General features: G+C 37.4%; 1 protein-coding gene across 14 annotated transcripts in view; it reads left to right on the forward strand.

The window, feature by feature from the left end:
• NAV3 (neuron navigator 3) overlaps positions 1-16914 on the forward strand; it is a 554479-nt gene that overhangs the window by 399229 nt on the left and 138336 nt on the right. For 13 of the 14 annotated variants that reach the window (XM_087765091.1, XM_087765093.1, XM_087765082.1 and 10 more), the window contains 2 exons: positions 9102-9170; positions 11845-11984. In XM_087765091.1, coding sequence (XP_087621217.1) covers positions 9102-9170; positions 11845-11984 — 209 coding nt within the window. The remainder of the gene's footprint in view (positions 1-9101; positions 9171-11844; positions 11985-16914) is intronic. The other variant, XM_087765089.1, reaches the window with a different exon arrangement.

Raw genomic sequence — 16914 nt, forward strand, 5'->3', positions numbered from 1 at the left:
CAAAATTCCCCAAGACGGACAAACTATTTTATCACGTACAGGAATGATGAGCACAGCTTGAGGTCCAGATGGATTTTGTTAAATTTGTTATATTAAAAGAGCACCCTGGTTTTCCTAGGCGTATAAACAAAGTTAGGTAGCTGATTTCTACAGGCAGTTGCATATATAACTATTGCAAAGAACTGGGTTTCATGTTGCCTCCTGCTCAGAAGTAGTAGGGAAAAAATGAACCATATTGGACGCGCAGCTCGTGCTGTGTGAAATACAGTAATGCAAATGTAGTGGTTATGATTATGAATTTAAATCGATCCATGCCAGAATACTGGCAATCTGTATGCCAATCTTGGTTACACAACTCTCAATTTAGAAAAAGGCCTTTGTTTCAGTGTTCTGGAGGTTTGAAATATAACCGTAACAATCTACACCAAGTGCATTGCACTGACATAGGCTAAAAAATGGAATGTGTACATAGTCCTGTGTCTTCCTTCGTTAATGGAAAGGAAAGCGACAAACCAAGTCTCTTCACTGTCCTTATCTCTTCCCATTGCTGGTCACTTGGTTTTAGTGAAGGGAAATAGGTTCCTGCTTTTCCCACTACAGAATCATTATCTAATGACTGCATAGAAGAAAAATGAGGAAAAGGTTTATTTCTTCTTTCTGTTCTCTGTTTTCTGGTGAGGGTCTAAGTGAACAAACTGCTATTAGTCTAATCTGATGTATTTTTATGCGTCTGGGAGATAATGCAAAATGAATTGCTTAATGTGATTGCACCAGGATCTGCAGCAGCTAACCTTCAAATGGACCTTAGGGATTTAATTTTACTTTAACTGAGCTATCTTTCTGTCTTGAAAATCAGCTTTGGCCCCATTTTGTTCTACTCCTTAAAGAAGCAATCATTACAGTCCTCACGGTTCCCAACGCAAGGAACTTCAAGAAGGAAGTTCTTTCCTCTTCATTGTCCTGAAGTCCAAGTAACTAAAGTATTTAGTATCTCTGCATACCAATTAAATCAGTTAACTCTGTACCTAAGCAAATAGATGATATTTAGTATTGATGAGCTGCATAAATTAGAGAAGAGGTTTGTTCCTGTGATAAGCACTGTGTAGGTCATCAGGAAAAGTCGCTCTTCTTGCACATACCAATTGTTTACCTCACATAGCTATGAAATTAATTTACACATTAGATATAACTGCCATTACATGCTGGGAATTACTGCAGTTTCAGGAGTTTTTTAGGCTACAGCTGCAGTATATCGACGGAACATTGTAAAAAAATACACCTTCATAGCCTCCTGCGTATTAATATTACTGCCATAGTTTCCTTAGCAATTATTTTTTTTTTCCCCTAAAATTCACCATGATGGCTATATTTTGAAACAGCAAGCAAAAATGCATCAGCACTATTTCAAGTTTCATAATACATACTTCTGTTTCATTTGAGAGACTTAGAAATTACCATACACAAAAGGGTTACTTTTTGATGATGGCAAATGACTAACCTTTCTAATAACCTTCACACAGAAAAAGCAGAACAATGCAATAGCAAGAATGTATTTGTCACAGACTTCTTCCCTGTAGCCCATCCTCTCCAAGATAAGAAGATATCTAATAATATTTCTTAAGCTTATAATAAGGGAAAAGGGGGGTTGAAGAAAACTTTCAGTTTATGAAACAAGTGGCCTTTTCCACAGCTATAATATAGCATCTACTAGATAGAAAATATAAAAATGTAAATTATAAAACATTTTATAGCCTCTCAATAGCTTTTAAGATTTTTTTTAACTTTTCACCTCCTATTTAACCATTTCCCTACCAACCTCTCAGAAACTGCTTATATCTTTTACTTTCTTACATAATTTTGTGGGCTGGAATCTGAAAAACTTGTCCTTTACTGGTTGGTACCTGCCCTTTTGTGTTATTTAGTATATTTTACAGTTCTTCCTCTCTGATGTTTGTCTGAACATTTTGTTTAGGACCCTGTGACACATAGTTACACTGATTTCTCCTGTTTATAAATTACCACTGCCATCTGCTCAAGAATGATTTTTCTTTCTCTGCCCCTTGTTCTGTTTGCATTTCAAAATGTGACTGTCATCCTTTCTCATTGTCTGTTCTTATAGTTTTCAAAAGAATGTTTTAATTCAGTTTAGTGATGATTCTCGTTCTGTGCATTTCAGATATTCTCATTGTCTGGCACTAGTCTCCCTTGCCATTCATTACTTTTTATATTTCTGTTTGATGTACTTTGGCCATAAATTTGCACTATTCCTAATCCAGATCATGCAGAATTTAATGGGAAGTGTTCCATTCATCCTTGTAGCATTTGGATCCAACTTTTCATATATCTCCTTTTGAAGGAACAGAAGCTTTATAGTGTAGTTATTTTCCCTTCAGACATTCTTTGTTGCTCTACCCTCACTCTCCATAGAGATTCATTAATTCTTCTCATTCTCTGAAAATGAGATCTGATGCAATTGTGTCCATGCATTTTTTTTTCCGTTCCCAGGCCTGCCACCTATTTAATTCTGATGTCTTGCAAACATTTGAGGTTGCCTATAATTTTGTGTATATGAAAAATAAAATTTAAATAAATGTAAAGTGCAATGAGAGCCATATTGAATTGTTATGGTCTTCATTCTTTCTTTTGTTCTATGATTAATTTTCTTATCTATTCTGAAACAAAATGTTCTTTCCTTATTCCTATGTATTCCGTACTAGATTCCTTGATAGCAATGCCTGACTCAGTCTTTTCCTTGCATTCTTTCATTCATTTAAGACACAGTTTTATATTTGTATTGCTACTTTCTTTGCTACTGTCAGTCCTTTTTATCAACTTTTATCTCTTATTATTTTCACAGACTGTGCAACAAATGTGATATTCTACACATTGTTGTTTTGCAGATGTCAGTTAATGAGATAACATTACACTTTGCAGCTGCTATGGAGAAGATGACTTTCTCTCTTCATTTACCAAAAAAAAAAAATAAAATTACAAACCCATACACTTCCAAAGAAGCGCAGGCAGTGCTGTTTATGGCAGTTAGTGTCCATGGAAAATGGATTAAAATAGAAGTGAAAAAATGAACTTTTGTTATGTTTAAAATTCACCACATTTACAAGAGATAAATTAGCAGCTTAGGAAAATCACTTATATATGTATTTGTGTTTTGGTCTGCTTTTTTGAAAATGCTTATGGGAATGTAGCTGAAATGTTGGTAGAATCTTTTGTAATTTCTTTATATTGCATAGCTCTTTACTATTTTAGAATCAATGGAGAGACCAAACGAAATGCTCACGAATGTACTTTAATACGTTCAATAGAAACAGGCTTAACTACATGATAAATGTTCGACCGATGCGGATTTATAGCAATCCCAACCATACTTTAGGATGTGTTGATGAATGTGCATTTTCTGGAAATCTGTGAAACAGTTCAAGAGACAATGAGTATAGATTTGAAGAAGTGACAGCCTCAGGCTTTCTGGCACCCCCTTTTTCAATCTTTCTAGAAGAAAACTGTGTTACAGTCTTATTCTATCAAACTGTGAAACAGAATAGTGGCATACATTTCTGTGGAGATCTCTGCTATACTTTTGCTCGAGTGCAAGATCATAAATGATAAGGAGATAAGGTCATAAAAGGCTACGATTGGTCCCTAAGGGCCTAGTCCTAGGTCTGGCAGCAGGCTGTTATCCACTTGGCTGATTTGTTCAGAGAAATTGGGATTTTTTAAAAGATTGGATTATTTTAGGTGGGCTACATGTCAGATTAAGCACAGTAGCTAAGTAGTACATTTATTACTTTGTTGATATACTCTTTGTTTCTTTAATGTTGTGATTCATATATTATTTCATTAAATTCCATAAAATACCTATACTACAAATACTGGGACCGGGGTGGGAAAGGTACGGTCACTGTGGTGGACGATTTGTTCTTATTACAAGTCACCATGTTCTGCAAGAACAGAAATGCTGATGCAAAACTGGGTTATCTGCGTTTTGGTTTATGAGCTGTGAACAACAGGAAAACATTGAAAACACAATTTTATTTGTACCTCCAAGCCTGAATCAGTTGGAGACAGACTTCTTGTGTAAGATGCCAGAAGTTCAAAGAACGGAAAGGAGAAATGTCCACCTAATATAGAACAGATGACATGATATGCGGTAGAACTGCCTGAGCTATAGACATGTCCTATTGTGAATGAGAAAATAAATGTATGTTTCTGTCTTAGATACATATATATTAAAAATATACATCTATAAAATATAAAATATAGGTATATCTATAAAATGCACATGCATATACAACATTTATATTTAAATAAAAAACATTTTTTTAAATATATATATGTAGATAGATAGTTACATATACTTAGATATAAGCATATATTAATTCACCAGGACTGGGCTATAAAGGCAAAAGAAATGTCTGAAAAATACTGTTTGTGGGAAAATTCAGGTTTTTTGGTTTCCTCCTCAGTATTCCTTGGCTGTCCATTTGAGGAATTAGGCTCTTTTACCTGACCAGACTGTTTGGTATGGTAAGGAGCCTGGAAATTTTTTTCCTGTGACATCTCTCCAGGCACACTTGGGATTTGGAGTCAGGTGAACCTTAGAATATTATCTCTCATGCTTTTTGCCAGGCAGGCTGAAGAGAATTTTAGAGCCAAGGAGCTTGATTAAAAAAACAAAAAAGAAAAAAAATCTGTACAGCACAATCAAGACCTTCTGGGGAATTTTTTACATTGAAAATGCATTCTTTTTAAACTATTCTTTTTATCAGGGAATCATTCTAATAGAAAAGTCTTGAACAGTTCTGGAGAGCAGTTACCTTAGTGATATAAATGCTCTTTATAAGATCGACAGCTATTAAAATTCAAGTATGCCAGTAAGGTAGAAAGACTGATTACGTACTACAAACACCTTTGGCTTTTGTCTAGTTTTAACAGAGCACATAGCTGGCATTTTAGAACCACCATGTGACTCTTAACATTATAGGAAAGTGACAGTCTGATGTAACATGATCCTTTTGAACTTTCTAAAGACTGTTAATAAAAAGTAGATGATATTCAGGGTGACACTGCATGGGTTACTTTTTGAAGAAGGGTGTTAAAATATTTTCAGCTTGATTCATGCCAGGTTTATAGGAGCTCCATCCTTCAGCTTTGCATGGTATACACACTTTCAAAGGGCTGCTTCTTTCTTGATATACCATGCTATTTGTATAGCAGCAAGACAGACTTTCTGGCAGTGTAGTCCAGTGTCAAGCAATCACTTGTCTTCTCTCTTCATCCTCTTTGTTCTTATTTGCCCATTTCAGTTGAATGTTTCACTTCACTTTCAGTGGGAGGGCATTTAAGAACCTCTAGTATTGTAGCTTATGTTGACTTCCTACGTCCCCCTACACCTTTTGGGACCATTCCTTAAACCCTTTTATCCTGCCTGCAACTGCATGCCCTTGATCAGTTCCCCATCTTGGTGGAACATGGTGCATAGCTCCCCAATGCGACTGACTATGCTGCATGGCCACGTGGCGTAGAGCAGAGTCCTGGTTCCTGCAACCAGCAGGGCAGCTTGGCTGTAGTACAGCTGTGGTGTGCCCCATCAGCACCTCAGGGTCAGTACAATCTCTAACATCTCTGTATCTTCCTTCTCACTACTACCCCAGCTACCTCTGTGCTGAACTGCCTTTCTGGGCAGTCTCAGGATGTTTATTCCGTTTTCTCACAGCATTTAACCAAGGGACCAGCAACAAATTACCCACTGTCACCATTTCATAGTTGCTGTGTTGACTAGTGTTTCCCTGGTTTGCAAGAGAAAATATTGGGGCTTAATTTCCACCTGGAAGTCATTTTGCAGAGTGCAAATGATTTCTTAGGATTTGGGGTCAGATGCATATATGCCATCGTACCTGTTTTGAACAAGATTTGCTTAACCAGGAGCATCAGTTGTGTCTTCCCCGTTGCGTTAGGTGGAAGAGGAGAGCTAAGCATGATGCCTGGTCCTGGCCCAGGGCTGGTGCTGAGATTGCCCCAGCACTGCAATGCTGGGCTGTAGCCTTGGGAGCCGCGGGATTTCCTGCAGGCTCTGCAGTCAGGGTTGGTCTCCTCTGTAGTTTATATGTCCCCTTCCTGCCAATGCACTGTGGCTGGGCTTTGCAGGCGACTGCTGCGGCTCCTCAGAGGAGTTGAAGCTGTAACCATGTTGGGGAAGACTGCTGGTAGGATTATTATGGCAGTGGAAAAGGTCTTGGGAACAGACAGCGGAGAATCAGAGGCTTTCAAAATCCCCCTTTCCGGCCCTCTGACAAATAAATCCTTCCTTGTCCTAAATGCTATAGCGTTAAGCTTGTACTGTCTGGTTTGTTAATATGCATTTGGTGCTTTATTGCAAGCACATATTTATTATACCTTTGTGTGGATCTGTAAGCATAAAAACTAACTGTTTTAAGCAAAACAGGTTTAGTTTCCTGACTGCCAGGTGTTATCCACAAACAATTATCTGGTAGGATAGAGGGCAGCAGGTAAATATTTGCTTATACATTTAGAAGAGCGGCTAAACTAAAATCTAGTCTGCAACTGTGTTGCAGTTCACATCTGTAATAGTGGGGCCAGCAGCTGGGAAACAGGCATCCGTGCAAAGCTTTAATGGGTCCAGCACATCCAGTGCTAATGGAGAAGGAAAACCCAAAGTCATTAGGAACTTGATGCACCTGGTTTATGAGCTGTTAAAATTCTCTTTTTCCCTTTCATTTGTCACATTACTGTGGAAAATAAATTTGCTCAGTCACAGTGGGAATGATACTTTACTGATGTTGACACATCCATCAATGACTTTCAAGCCTGTCTGGAAATTTCGAAAGCGGTCTATAGGCTGATGTTTCATGGATTTGCTAGTGGATGGAGTCCCAAGTAACAGGCATAGAAGGAAAGCATTCTCGCAACCATTTCCAGATAGGTGCTTCATGTATTTATTGCTATTAAAAAGAAAAAGAAAACAAAAAGGTGACGTCTGTCCGTGGGCTAGCTTATCAACAACTCGGCAACATCACTGAGATTAAGTTATTTAATCTTTCCAGTTACTTTGGAGTCGTGTTGTTTGAGGTAGAAAAGCTACAATATGCTATGGCAATGCATCCTGTTCACTCTGTTTTTCCAGCTCACTGTCCGTGTTGATTGTACCATGTATCATTTTACCTTTTACAACATAAATGCACTAAGGTTTTATTTGACATACCATTTTTCTCGCAAACTTCTTAGTTTAGTCAATGCAGGTAAACAGCTAACCATTTCTAAATTCCTTCATTTTAAATATGTTGAAAGAACCATGAGTGGAAGATCTCATCAAAACATGGGCTGTTATGCCAGGCACAAATTTAGCAATTTCAGCAAAACAACCTATGTCACATTTGCATCGTAAGTCCAGACATTATCAAGAAAGATAACTCTAAGTGAAATATAATTCAATATACTAATGACTAGATAGATAAAAATATAAAAACTGTAATTATTATAATACTATTATAATTTATTATAATTCCCACAGAAGTTATGGTCATACAAAAAAGCGCTTTGTCAGCATTACTGTGAAGACATATGTCAGAGAATTGAATGCTGCTTTTATATATTGAATAACTCCCTTTTGCTCTCTTAAGACTGAAGTACTCTCCTTTTTTTTTTTTATATTCGTCATGTGCATGTGTGCTATTTGTAACTGGCAGGCACAGAGGCAATGCTGAACCCTTTAGTGGGGTTTAATTTGGTAAAGTAGCAATAATCATGCATCCCATTCAAGTCTCACATTGTCCCTTGGTTTGTGCCTTCCACTTGCCCCTCTTCAGGACTGCTGTGCCAGTATGGGAAGACCTTTCTCCTTTGAGGGCTTCTCCCATCTGCTCTATACTCAGGCTTTCTGCTTCAGTGGACTAGGAGAAATTGCTTAATGCTTTTCTGGTAGACTCAGTACCACCAGGTGTTTCTTGTAAGTGCTGCCAGTCTATAAAGCTGGGACTAGAGCACTGTGGTTTCTGCTGCTACTCAGAAGAATTGCTGAAAGATGCAGAACTGTAAGGGACAAAAGCAATCTGTGACTATCAGAATTTCTGCTTACTCTGTTCTCCATCGCTTCCTTAATAATGCAAGGAATTTGATATAATTGCACCTGGCTTAAGCACCTGTCTATATCCTTAGGCTGTGTGGATCCCAAAGGATGCACCTGTTTATAGTAACTGAAATTACCTGGCAGGAGGCCTTACCTTGGCCATGCATTTGACATATCCCTTATGCAAATGTCTAAAAGAATAGAGGCATAAATTTGCTGTTTAGTAGTGACACATTGTTGGGTGTTAAAAGGAATATACAATTTTTAGTCCTGTAGCACGGGACTTCTGTAGCACGGGATCTTCTGTTGCAGAAATACTACTCAGATGCCTTAATAGATGAAGGTGCATTTTCCTACGGAATTTAACAGTGAGTCTAAGCACATGTCAGGGCCTTCCTAATGAAGCCTCTGATTCATTGCCTTGGTAATGCATCACCTACATGACCTGTGCTGCTGTAAAGGTAATGAAAATTATGATAGGATGCTTCTTCCATATAGCTCTACTGTCAGAAGGGTCACCTTTCTTTAGCAGGAATTTTTCTGACTCCACATTGGATCTAGTATAGCAAATTTGTTCCTAACTGCCAGACTGTGAACCTAGTCAGGTTGCTGGAGAAACTAGTAGCTGTATATTTGTGCTTAGTACTTTTTATGGTCGGAAAAAAAAAAACAAACCAGCACAAAGTTTTGTGGTGCACTCTGTGTGAATTGAGCTAGACTTCAGTAATTCAGTCACTGGAAATTTGCTCGCATTGTCTATTCCTAAGATAATTTCTAGCAAATTAGACAACTTATAACAATATCCATTATTTCATAATCTGTGCATTGCATCTCTCATAAAAATCTGCATGTTTGCATTATTTCATATTTTTGCCAATTAATTTGTGTTTTCTATCCATGTTCAATTTGCATTCATTAACTCATTGTTTGCTGGTAAGTGTGTTCTTTCTATACATGTTCAAAGAAATCCTTTAATTCAATTTCTCTGTTTCTTCTCATACAGTCTCACAGCCAGATATGCAACTCAGTCTAATCACAGTGGAATTGCAACCAGTCAAAAAAAGACTTCTAGGTCAGTTAAATATCTCTAATTTATTGCTTGTTAGTGATAGTCAAGCAAGTATATGCCCATTGATATTTTATCCTTTGGACTTAAAGAGACATTAAACAATGTGTATTTATGTTATGCGTGCAAGCTTTGCAGCGATGAGCTTTGCCATGGGAAAGCCTTGTATGGACTGGAAGGAGCTGATTTGTACTGCATATTAGTAATATTTCTGGTTGTTATGTATCCTGCATCTTTGTATCTTGCATGTAAAATATTGGATGTGAAGGATTAGTTGGTGATTTTAGTGCTCTCTGCTCTCTAGCTCAAATCCTTACTTTAGTCATGAGTGAAAAGAAGTTTGGGAGTCCATCCCAATTCCCCCTAGCTGTTTTGCATGTACTGCAAACCCACCTGAGAAGCTGAGTTCACAGAGCCAAGTTCATGCAGAAGCAAAATAGAGCAGAAAAAAAGAACCACTTCCAAGACTTCTGCTCCATCAAGAGTAGCCTGCACACAGTCCCCACTGATGAGATGCTTTGTTTTGGCAGTGAATTTGACAGAGCTGTGTGTAGGAGCTGACCTGTTTCAGATTTCATCAGTACTTTTATTTTATCACTTCCATGAGCACTAAAATCTACAAGCCAGACTGCAGAAGAAAGAAACTGAGGTCTAAAGCTTAATCTTGTCTCTAGCTTTTTTTTTTTTGTGGGGGATAATTAATGTGTTCATTAATTATACCTTTGCTGTACAGTTCATTGGTGAGAACAATGAACTCTAAATTGCATAATCTACAATAAAGTTTGCATTTCGCAGTATAGCGCACTAACACAATTTGAGTTGCTGGTGATAGCTTGGAATGAGCTATACCATGGTCCAGTTGCTTTGCACCTGCATTTATAGGTCTTCAGTTTTCCTTATTGCTGATGCTCCTGTCTTGTCCACATTCAACATGTCGGGGTTAACAGTCTTATTGTCTAATACTTTAAATCTGTGGCAGTGTTTCCGAAGCCTGTTCAGAGGTATGTGACTTGTCCCTTATTTGTTATTCTCCTCTTTGCATTTCCTTAGCTGCTTAACATGATTCTGCAAGAGCAATTTAAAACCTGAATTCAATTAAAAAAGACAGCAAATGAGGTAAACTGGAAAGTGTGCAGAGTAAATGACCTCATGTATAATGTGCTTACTGTGGCAAGTTCTCGAATTCTGGCATGCAGAATATATGCAGAAGTATTTTATATTTTAACAGAACAGATGAGTTTCCAGTGTTGCACATGCCTTCTCATTGCTTTTTTCATTACCTTTGACAAGTGATCTCAGGGCTCTTACTGCCTGTCAAATTAGGGTAATGAGAAGGAGCAAATGGATTTTTAAGTTTGTTTTAGTGCATTCTTCAGGGAACAGAAGATCACTCGAATTCATGGGTCACGGTAAAGGTTAGCATGTGTACAGCTGCAGAGCAGAGACTGTCTGCTCTGGGCTCGGCACAGAGACTAGCAGGGCAGGCTGGCGGCCAGAATGAGCCATAAAAATAACTAATGGATTAGCTCTCTGAGGCTTAAATTGGTAAAGGAAGAGAACATGGAGATGTTTACATATGTTCGCTAATGAAAATAAAATGATTTGAACATTTCTGTTATGCCAGTATATTAACAAAAAAGTTTGGAAGAAATCTAACGTTTTGTAATTCTTTGTAACGTGATTTTTTTCTCCCTTCTGATGCTGCTCTTTCATAATGTAGTGAAACTAACAGAATTCGGTAACTCTGGTATAATTTGGATTGCCACTATTAAAATCACCATATTCCAATAGTGAGAAACAGAAGAGAGATATTCTTCTCCTGTGGCAAAAGCCTCTTGCTGGTTTGAGCATTTCATTTTGTCTATCAGATAACAAAACTGGAAAGGAGTGGGGGTACCCACAATGATGCTGCAGAAAGTTTGAAGTAAGCATGTATTAAAGAATCTTACATCAGAGAACAGATTCAGGCAGAAAAAAAGATGCAGGCTTACACATCCCAGGACCAAGAGAGTCTACATTTTTTTCCTTAGCATAGCCACACAGTAAGGTTCAGATGGTGGCAGCAAATACTAACAAATGAACTATATAGTCTGCATTATATACTTCTGTCTCAAAGGTATACATGCATCTGTAGCATCTACCTAAATATGTATTTTCAATATTTTTCATTTAAGATAATAAGGTGTAAGTGCTTTAGCTGATAGCCCTCTGAAAAATAACCATAAAAGATAACTAAAAAGCCAGCTTTTATGCTAAACACAGCTGTGAAACATTTACTAGAGTAAGAGATACGAAATATTTCTCAACTATGTATTGTGCTTTCTAATCAATTTCTGTAACATTTCCTCTTCAAAAGTGACAGATTTAAATAAAACTTGATATTGCACTTTAATGGTTTGTTAGGGTGAATCTGTTTTAGCAATGTTAATGGCAAATGCAAAGCATCTTCTTACGTGTCTTGTGACTCTAGAAAGCATCTTTTTCCCTTTTGTGTGCGTAAGGATAAGCTTTTATTTTCATTTGTGGAGTCTAACTAATTTGAATCCTCCTGTTCGTTGTTGCTTACCTGAAATCATTGTTTTCAGTTGTTGGTTTTCAGTTCTGGTCTGATATTTGCATACTGCCTCCTCTATATGTTGCATTACATAAAATGAACTGATTTCTGATTATACCATTCCAGGCTTCCAGGACCCTCAAGGGTGCCAGCTGCAGGCAGCAGTACCAAAGTCCAGGGAGCTTCTAATTTAAATCGGAGAAGCCAGAGCTTTAACAGCATTGACAAAAACAAGCCTCCACAATATGCAAACGGAAATGAAAAAGGTAAGTGATTAAAAGTCAGTAAGCTTACTCTAGATAACATACAAAAGGGGAAAAAAAAAACAAACAAACAAAAAACAAAACACACCAAAAGAACATGTCCACAAGGGTCAAAGAAGTGAATGTAATATTTAGACTTGGTAAGGAAGACCTATGGAGACAGGGCTCTGAATGAGGACTTGTGGTTGAGTTGGGATTAAAGTTCAGAACTGAAAACTTTCAAGATGTTATAATTATATTTTATCCTTCTTTGATGGAAATATCACTGGGTGATTTTTCTGAAGTAAAAATTAATCCATATTGGATGCCTATAATCTTGGTACATATTCAAGTTTACTCATACCCAAAGGAAGACTGCCATAATTTTCAGGGGACTTTGCGCCTTAGCCTCTAACGGAGAAGAATCAGAATATTATATTTGCATCAGAATATTCTATGCATCAGAATATTATATGCATCTATTCCTTCAGAACCTTACCTAGTGTATATATAAGTCTGAATAGAGGATTGGGAATTAAGTCAAATGTAATGAAATTTTGCAGGGATTTGAATTCAGTGTTCATGTTTTATTGCCTCCTTTAAATATGAACTTCCATTATGGAAACAAACAGAGTTCCCTGGGTCCTTCCGTTTCTCCCACCCTGACACTGTTTCCCTGGAAAATGTGCCTCTTCAGGCTTTATCTCAGAAACAATAATGTAAAAATTCAGCTTTCTGAGTTGTGTAACTAATCCAGCCCCTTCCCCCGCTTCTTTCTCCCTTTGTGTAATAAACAGCATTTTATTCATATCTCTGGGTTAGAATACAGTTGAAAATGATACAATATACATAGTACCCATTTGCATCCTTGGGGTCTGTGGGAGGAACAAGTATGCAGTGAATGTTCTTCATCCAAGCAACAGGCAGCTATCCAGATTTTTTTTACAAAATTCTGATGAACACACTTTGCCCCTAGCTGTATCTGAAGATATAAAACCATCCTTTCAATAGTTATTTCTTTATTTTCACTATCAGGGTTGAATGTTTTAGATAGTTCTATAGTGGGATTTATTTTATCAAGGACTTGTTTATGGCAAGACATCCAGGCTAAAACTAGAAAGAGGTCAGAGTGAAAACTGAGCAGACACTGTATAGTTCACAAATACAATAGTGAAGTTATGAAGTAGGAGATGTGGCCGCTTGAGTGAAGGTATGTACAGGAGTTTAGGTTTTAGAATTGCTTCATAATGTTGACATAAGTTTGCTACCGAAATATGGGAGAGTGAAATGATTCAAGGTGAGACATGCTTGTAGATATTAATATTCTTAACTCGTTACTTGGAAACTGTCTTTTGACTGCTAAGGTTTGCGCTGCATTGCACATTTATGTGGCTTTTTGCATGATGGATTTCTTTACTTTCCCATTTCTTTACAGCAGAGAATGAGAACCTTGATGAGATTTTTAGCAGTCATCACTTGCAAGAGGATAAGGGGTGGCTTTGTTTGTGTATAATCATTCAATTGATTTTACAGGATATAGAAAATGTAACACTACATAACTACAGAGTACTATATTTGAGATGTTTCTGTCTGCTCTTTTTTCTTTCTTTCAAAACAGCAGAATGGATGGAAGGACATTGATTTTACATGAGAATATAAACTGAATACAAGTTTGTTGTAGAGTATAAGGCAGAAGTTAGAGAAAATGACTGCTGTGACTGCAAGGATAGCAAAGTGATATTTTTTACAATACCCTAAAAGAACACATGAGAACCTGTATTTGAATTCACCATGCTACTTCTTTGCCTAAAGAGAAAAACAATTGAACCGTGCTATATTTTAAATTTAATTATTATAGTGGCTAATTTTTGAATATTACAAAGAAAATTCCAAGTAGTCTTTTGATATTTCTTTTAAAGTATTTGAGGATGTTCTGTGACCTGATTTTTTTTGAAGAATTTGTTTAGAAACAAACTTCAACCCTCACAATAGTAATACTAATAATAACAAACACCTCTTTAAAAAAAAGTATCACTATACGTTGAAAAACTTGATTTTTCCTTACAGTGTGGCACACATAATAAACCTTATATTTCAAATTTTGCTTCTGATGCAGATGCTTGGAGCAAGATAACTTTAACAGCTTCCATTGAATGGGTATACAGTCCATACACTCTAATTTCTGAAGCACAGATCATATAGTAAATAGCTTGTATTCTGCATGAGTGCTGCACAAAGTGAAGCGGAAAAAGAGACAACTTGCGCTAGGTAAATAGTCATTAGAGGTTGGGACCTCCAGACCTCTTCAAGGCCAGATCACTTTTGGTATATTTTTCTCTGCTGTACACCTTCCTGTATGTGCTATAAAGAGACCTCAGAAAAGATGTACAGCATAAGGGTTGTTTTTTTTTTAATCCAGCTATATGTAATACTTGAAATTCATCCCTGCATAACATGGTTTCCAACTCAGTCACAGAGAGGAATGGATATGTAGTCACAGAGTTAAAGAAGACCTGAAGGTGATCCAAAATAAGACGTGATATGGACCTTTTATTTAGTGATTCATTATTTAGTATGTCATTAATGTTATCTCTTTTGAATGTTGCTTAGGGAGTAGTTCACACAGTAAGAAACTTAGCTCCCCTGAGTGAATGCATGTTTGCTCTATACTGAGTACAGCCAGTTTTCACCCACAGACCCAACCCATTGCTGTGACACAGGTAACTGTGTGTAGTTATGATTAAGTCAGGAACACAGAATGCACCAAAACAATAAAGACGCCATTAGCTGAAACTCATCTGTGGAGCTTTAGTGAGCTGATCTTTTTTTTTTTTTTTTTTTTTCCCCCCCTGGACTTTGCAGCTAATGGATGGGTTTCAAAGAACACATCTGTTTTCCAGGTCACGTCACATCTGTCTGCTTCTGACTTAATAAAATAAAGATGAAAATAAAACTGTGAAAATGAAACTATTTTAATAAAGTAATTATTCACATTGCTAATAAGGTGGATACCCAGGGCGTTTTTAGTCCAGCAAAGAAATAATGTTCTAATTCAAGTCAAATTTTAAAAACAAATATTTACACTTTAGAGCTTAGAAACATTGTATCTGAACACTGATAGGGGTCTCTATGCCATGGAGTTTAATTGCCTGCTTTTCAATGTAATTTAATAATATAAAATAGTGTTTGTGTACTGTGCAAACTCAACACTATTTGGTTATTTTGCCCATACCAACTCTGAGAAAATCTGTCCTGGAATTCCATTGTCTGATGATGTAAATTGTTGTTCATCTGTGGCCAGTATGTACATCTATAGCTAATTTGTTTACGTTTCTACTGCTGCCAGTATTTTGCCAGTTGTCCCTGGTGGTGTTCTCCTCCTGTGCTGATAAGGGGTAGCTACTTTCTCATGGACAGCTGGAAAGGGACAGTTGAACAAGCTGAATTCTTTTAATCTCACCAGATAAACTTCCCATTTCTCGAAACATCCTTATAGCAATTGGTTGCAGCTCTTCCATTTTATACTAACCTTTTTTATTGTGAGTTACTAAAATTGGATACTCTAACCTGGATACTAGCACCTGCCTGCTACAGAATATTTAGATTATCAGCACCTGACTATACTGCAATGGGGGGAGCTGTTGTCACAGAGGTCCTGTCTTCTCCAACAGCACAAAACACAGCAAAGACCACAGATGAGAAGACAGAGGAGGTTGATTATATATTGGGCCCAAGTTTAACCCCTCACGTGTCCTTTATTTGGGCAACAGCCTATGAAAAGTAGACTTGAAAACGTCCATTCAGTTGTCGTGGTCTTGCTGGGTGTTCTGGTAGAAATTTCTCTTTTTGCACTGAACACCTGGGGATGTTGCTGCTCTGCTTTCCCAACGCAGGTTGGGCTGAACACTGAAGCACTGAGCTCTCAAGCAGAATGCAAAATTGTTTTCACCACAAGCTGATTATGCATTTCAGCAATAAGGGGACTGGGCCCTAAACAGAAGACTGTCGTCTTGTAAAATGTAGTTTATAGAAATATGAAATCCTCGTCATAGCTTGGGTTCACTCTGTATCAAAATCACCACAAGGTGGGGACAGATTTCATGTAATGAACAGCTAAAGCTAAGTCCAATTAAACGTGCAGAAAGCAGTGAATGATGTGCAGCTTCAAGTAATGCGTTTGGGCTGGGGGTGAAATAAATCTTTTTATTCCATGTCTTTAAACATACCGACAGGCTCCCAATATTTCTTGAGAGCGTGCAGTCCACATTCATTGCGGAAACATTAAGGATACACTTTAAATTGAAGATTAAAGGCAAGTTAAAGTTCTCTGTAATTTTTTGATGCTGTTTATAGTTTGTGACATAGGGATCAAATAAGGATCAGTGGTTCCAGGAACCTGTGGTTTTTTTCTATATATGTAGCAGAACAAGCTGTTGATGAAACAGTAAATACTCTTCCTTTTACAATTTTTCCTCCCAATGAGTTTAATATTACATAGCAGGAAATATGGCAAGGCACACATTCTTCTTTTTAATCAGAATGCTTTCTTTTTATTTTTTTTTGTTGTAAAACTAATAGCCTGAAGCAATACAAATGTAACAGAATTAATACAACAGAGTGTAGTGGCATCCTGCTGTTCACAGATTGTTACATGTATTCTGCACTAGCTTTGCATATTCTTGTGGTGAATTGTTCTTCTGCAAAACTATTGGGATAGCTAAAGACCCCAATCCTCCTGTGTGATTAAGGCAAGCTTAGTGCAAAGTAAGATGTGCGCAAGAAGGTCCTTGTACACACCCAGTCCTGGGCTATCAGCCACAGGGCTGATCCCTGGTATAAATTAAGGAAGCCTGAGGGCTGCAGTAATTTCCAACAGCTGTTGTTGGCTCCAGGCTCTCTTCCAGGATCTGAGGCTCACCAGAAAATAGCAGGGGCCCAGCCACAATTCCTGCCT

The sequence above is a fragment of the Nipponia nippon genome, unplaced genomic scaffold (assembly GCF_047370975.1).
Source record: "Nipponia nippon isolate SJK-2023a ecotype South Korea unplaced genomic scaffold, ASM4737097v1 scaffold_3, whole genome shotgun sequence".
Lineage (NCBI taxonomy): Eukaryota > Metazoa > Chordata > Aves > Pelecaniformes > Threskiornithidae > Nipponia > Nipponia nippon.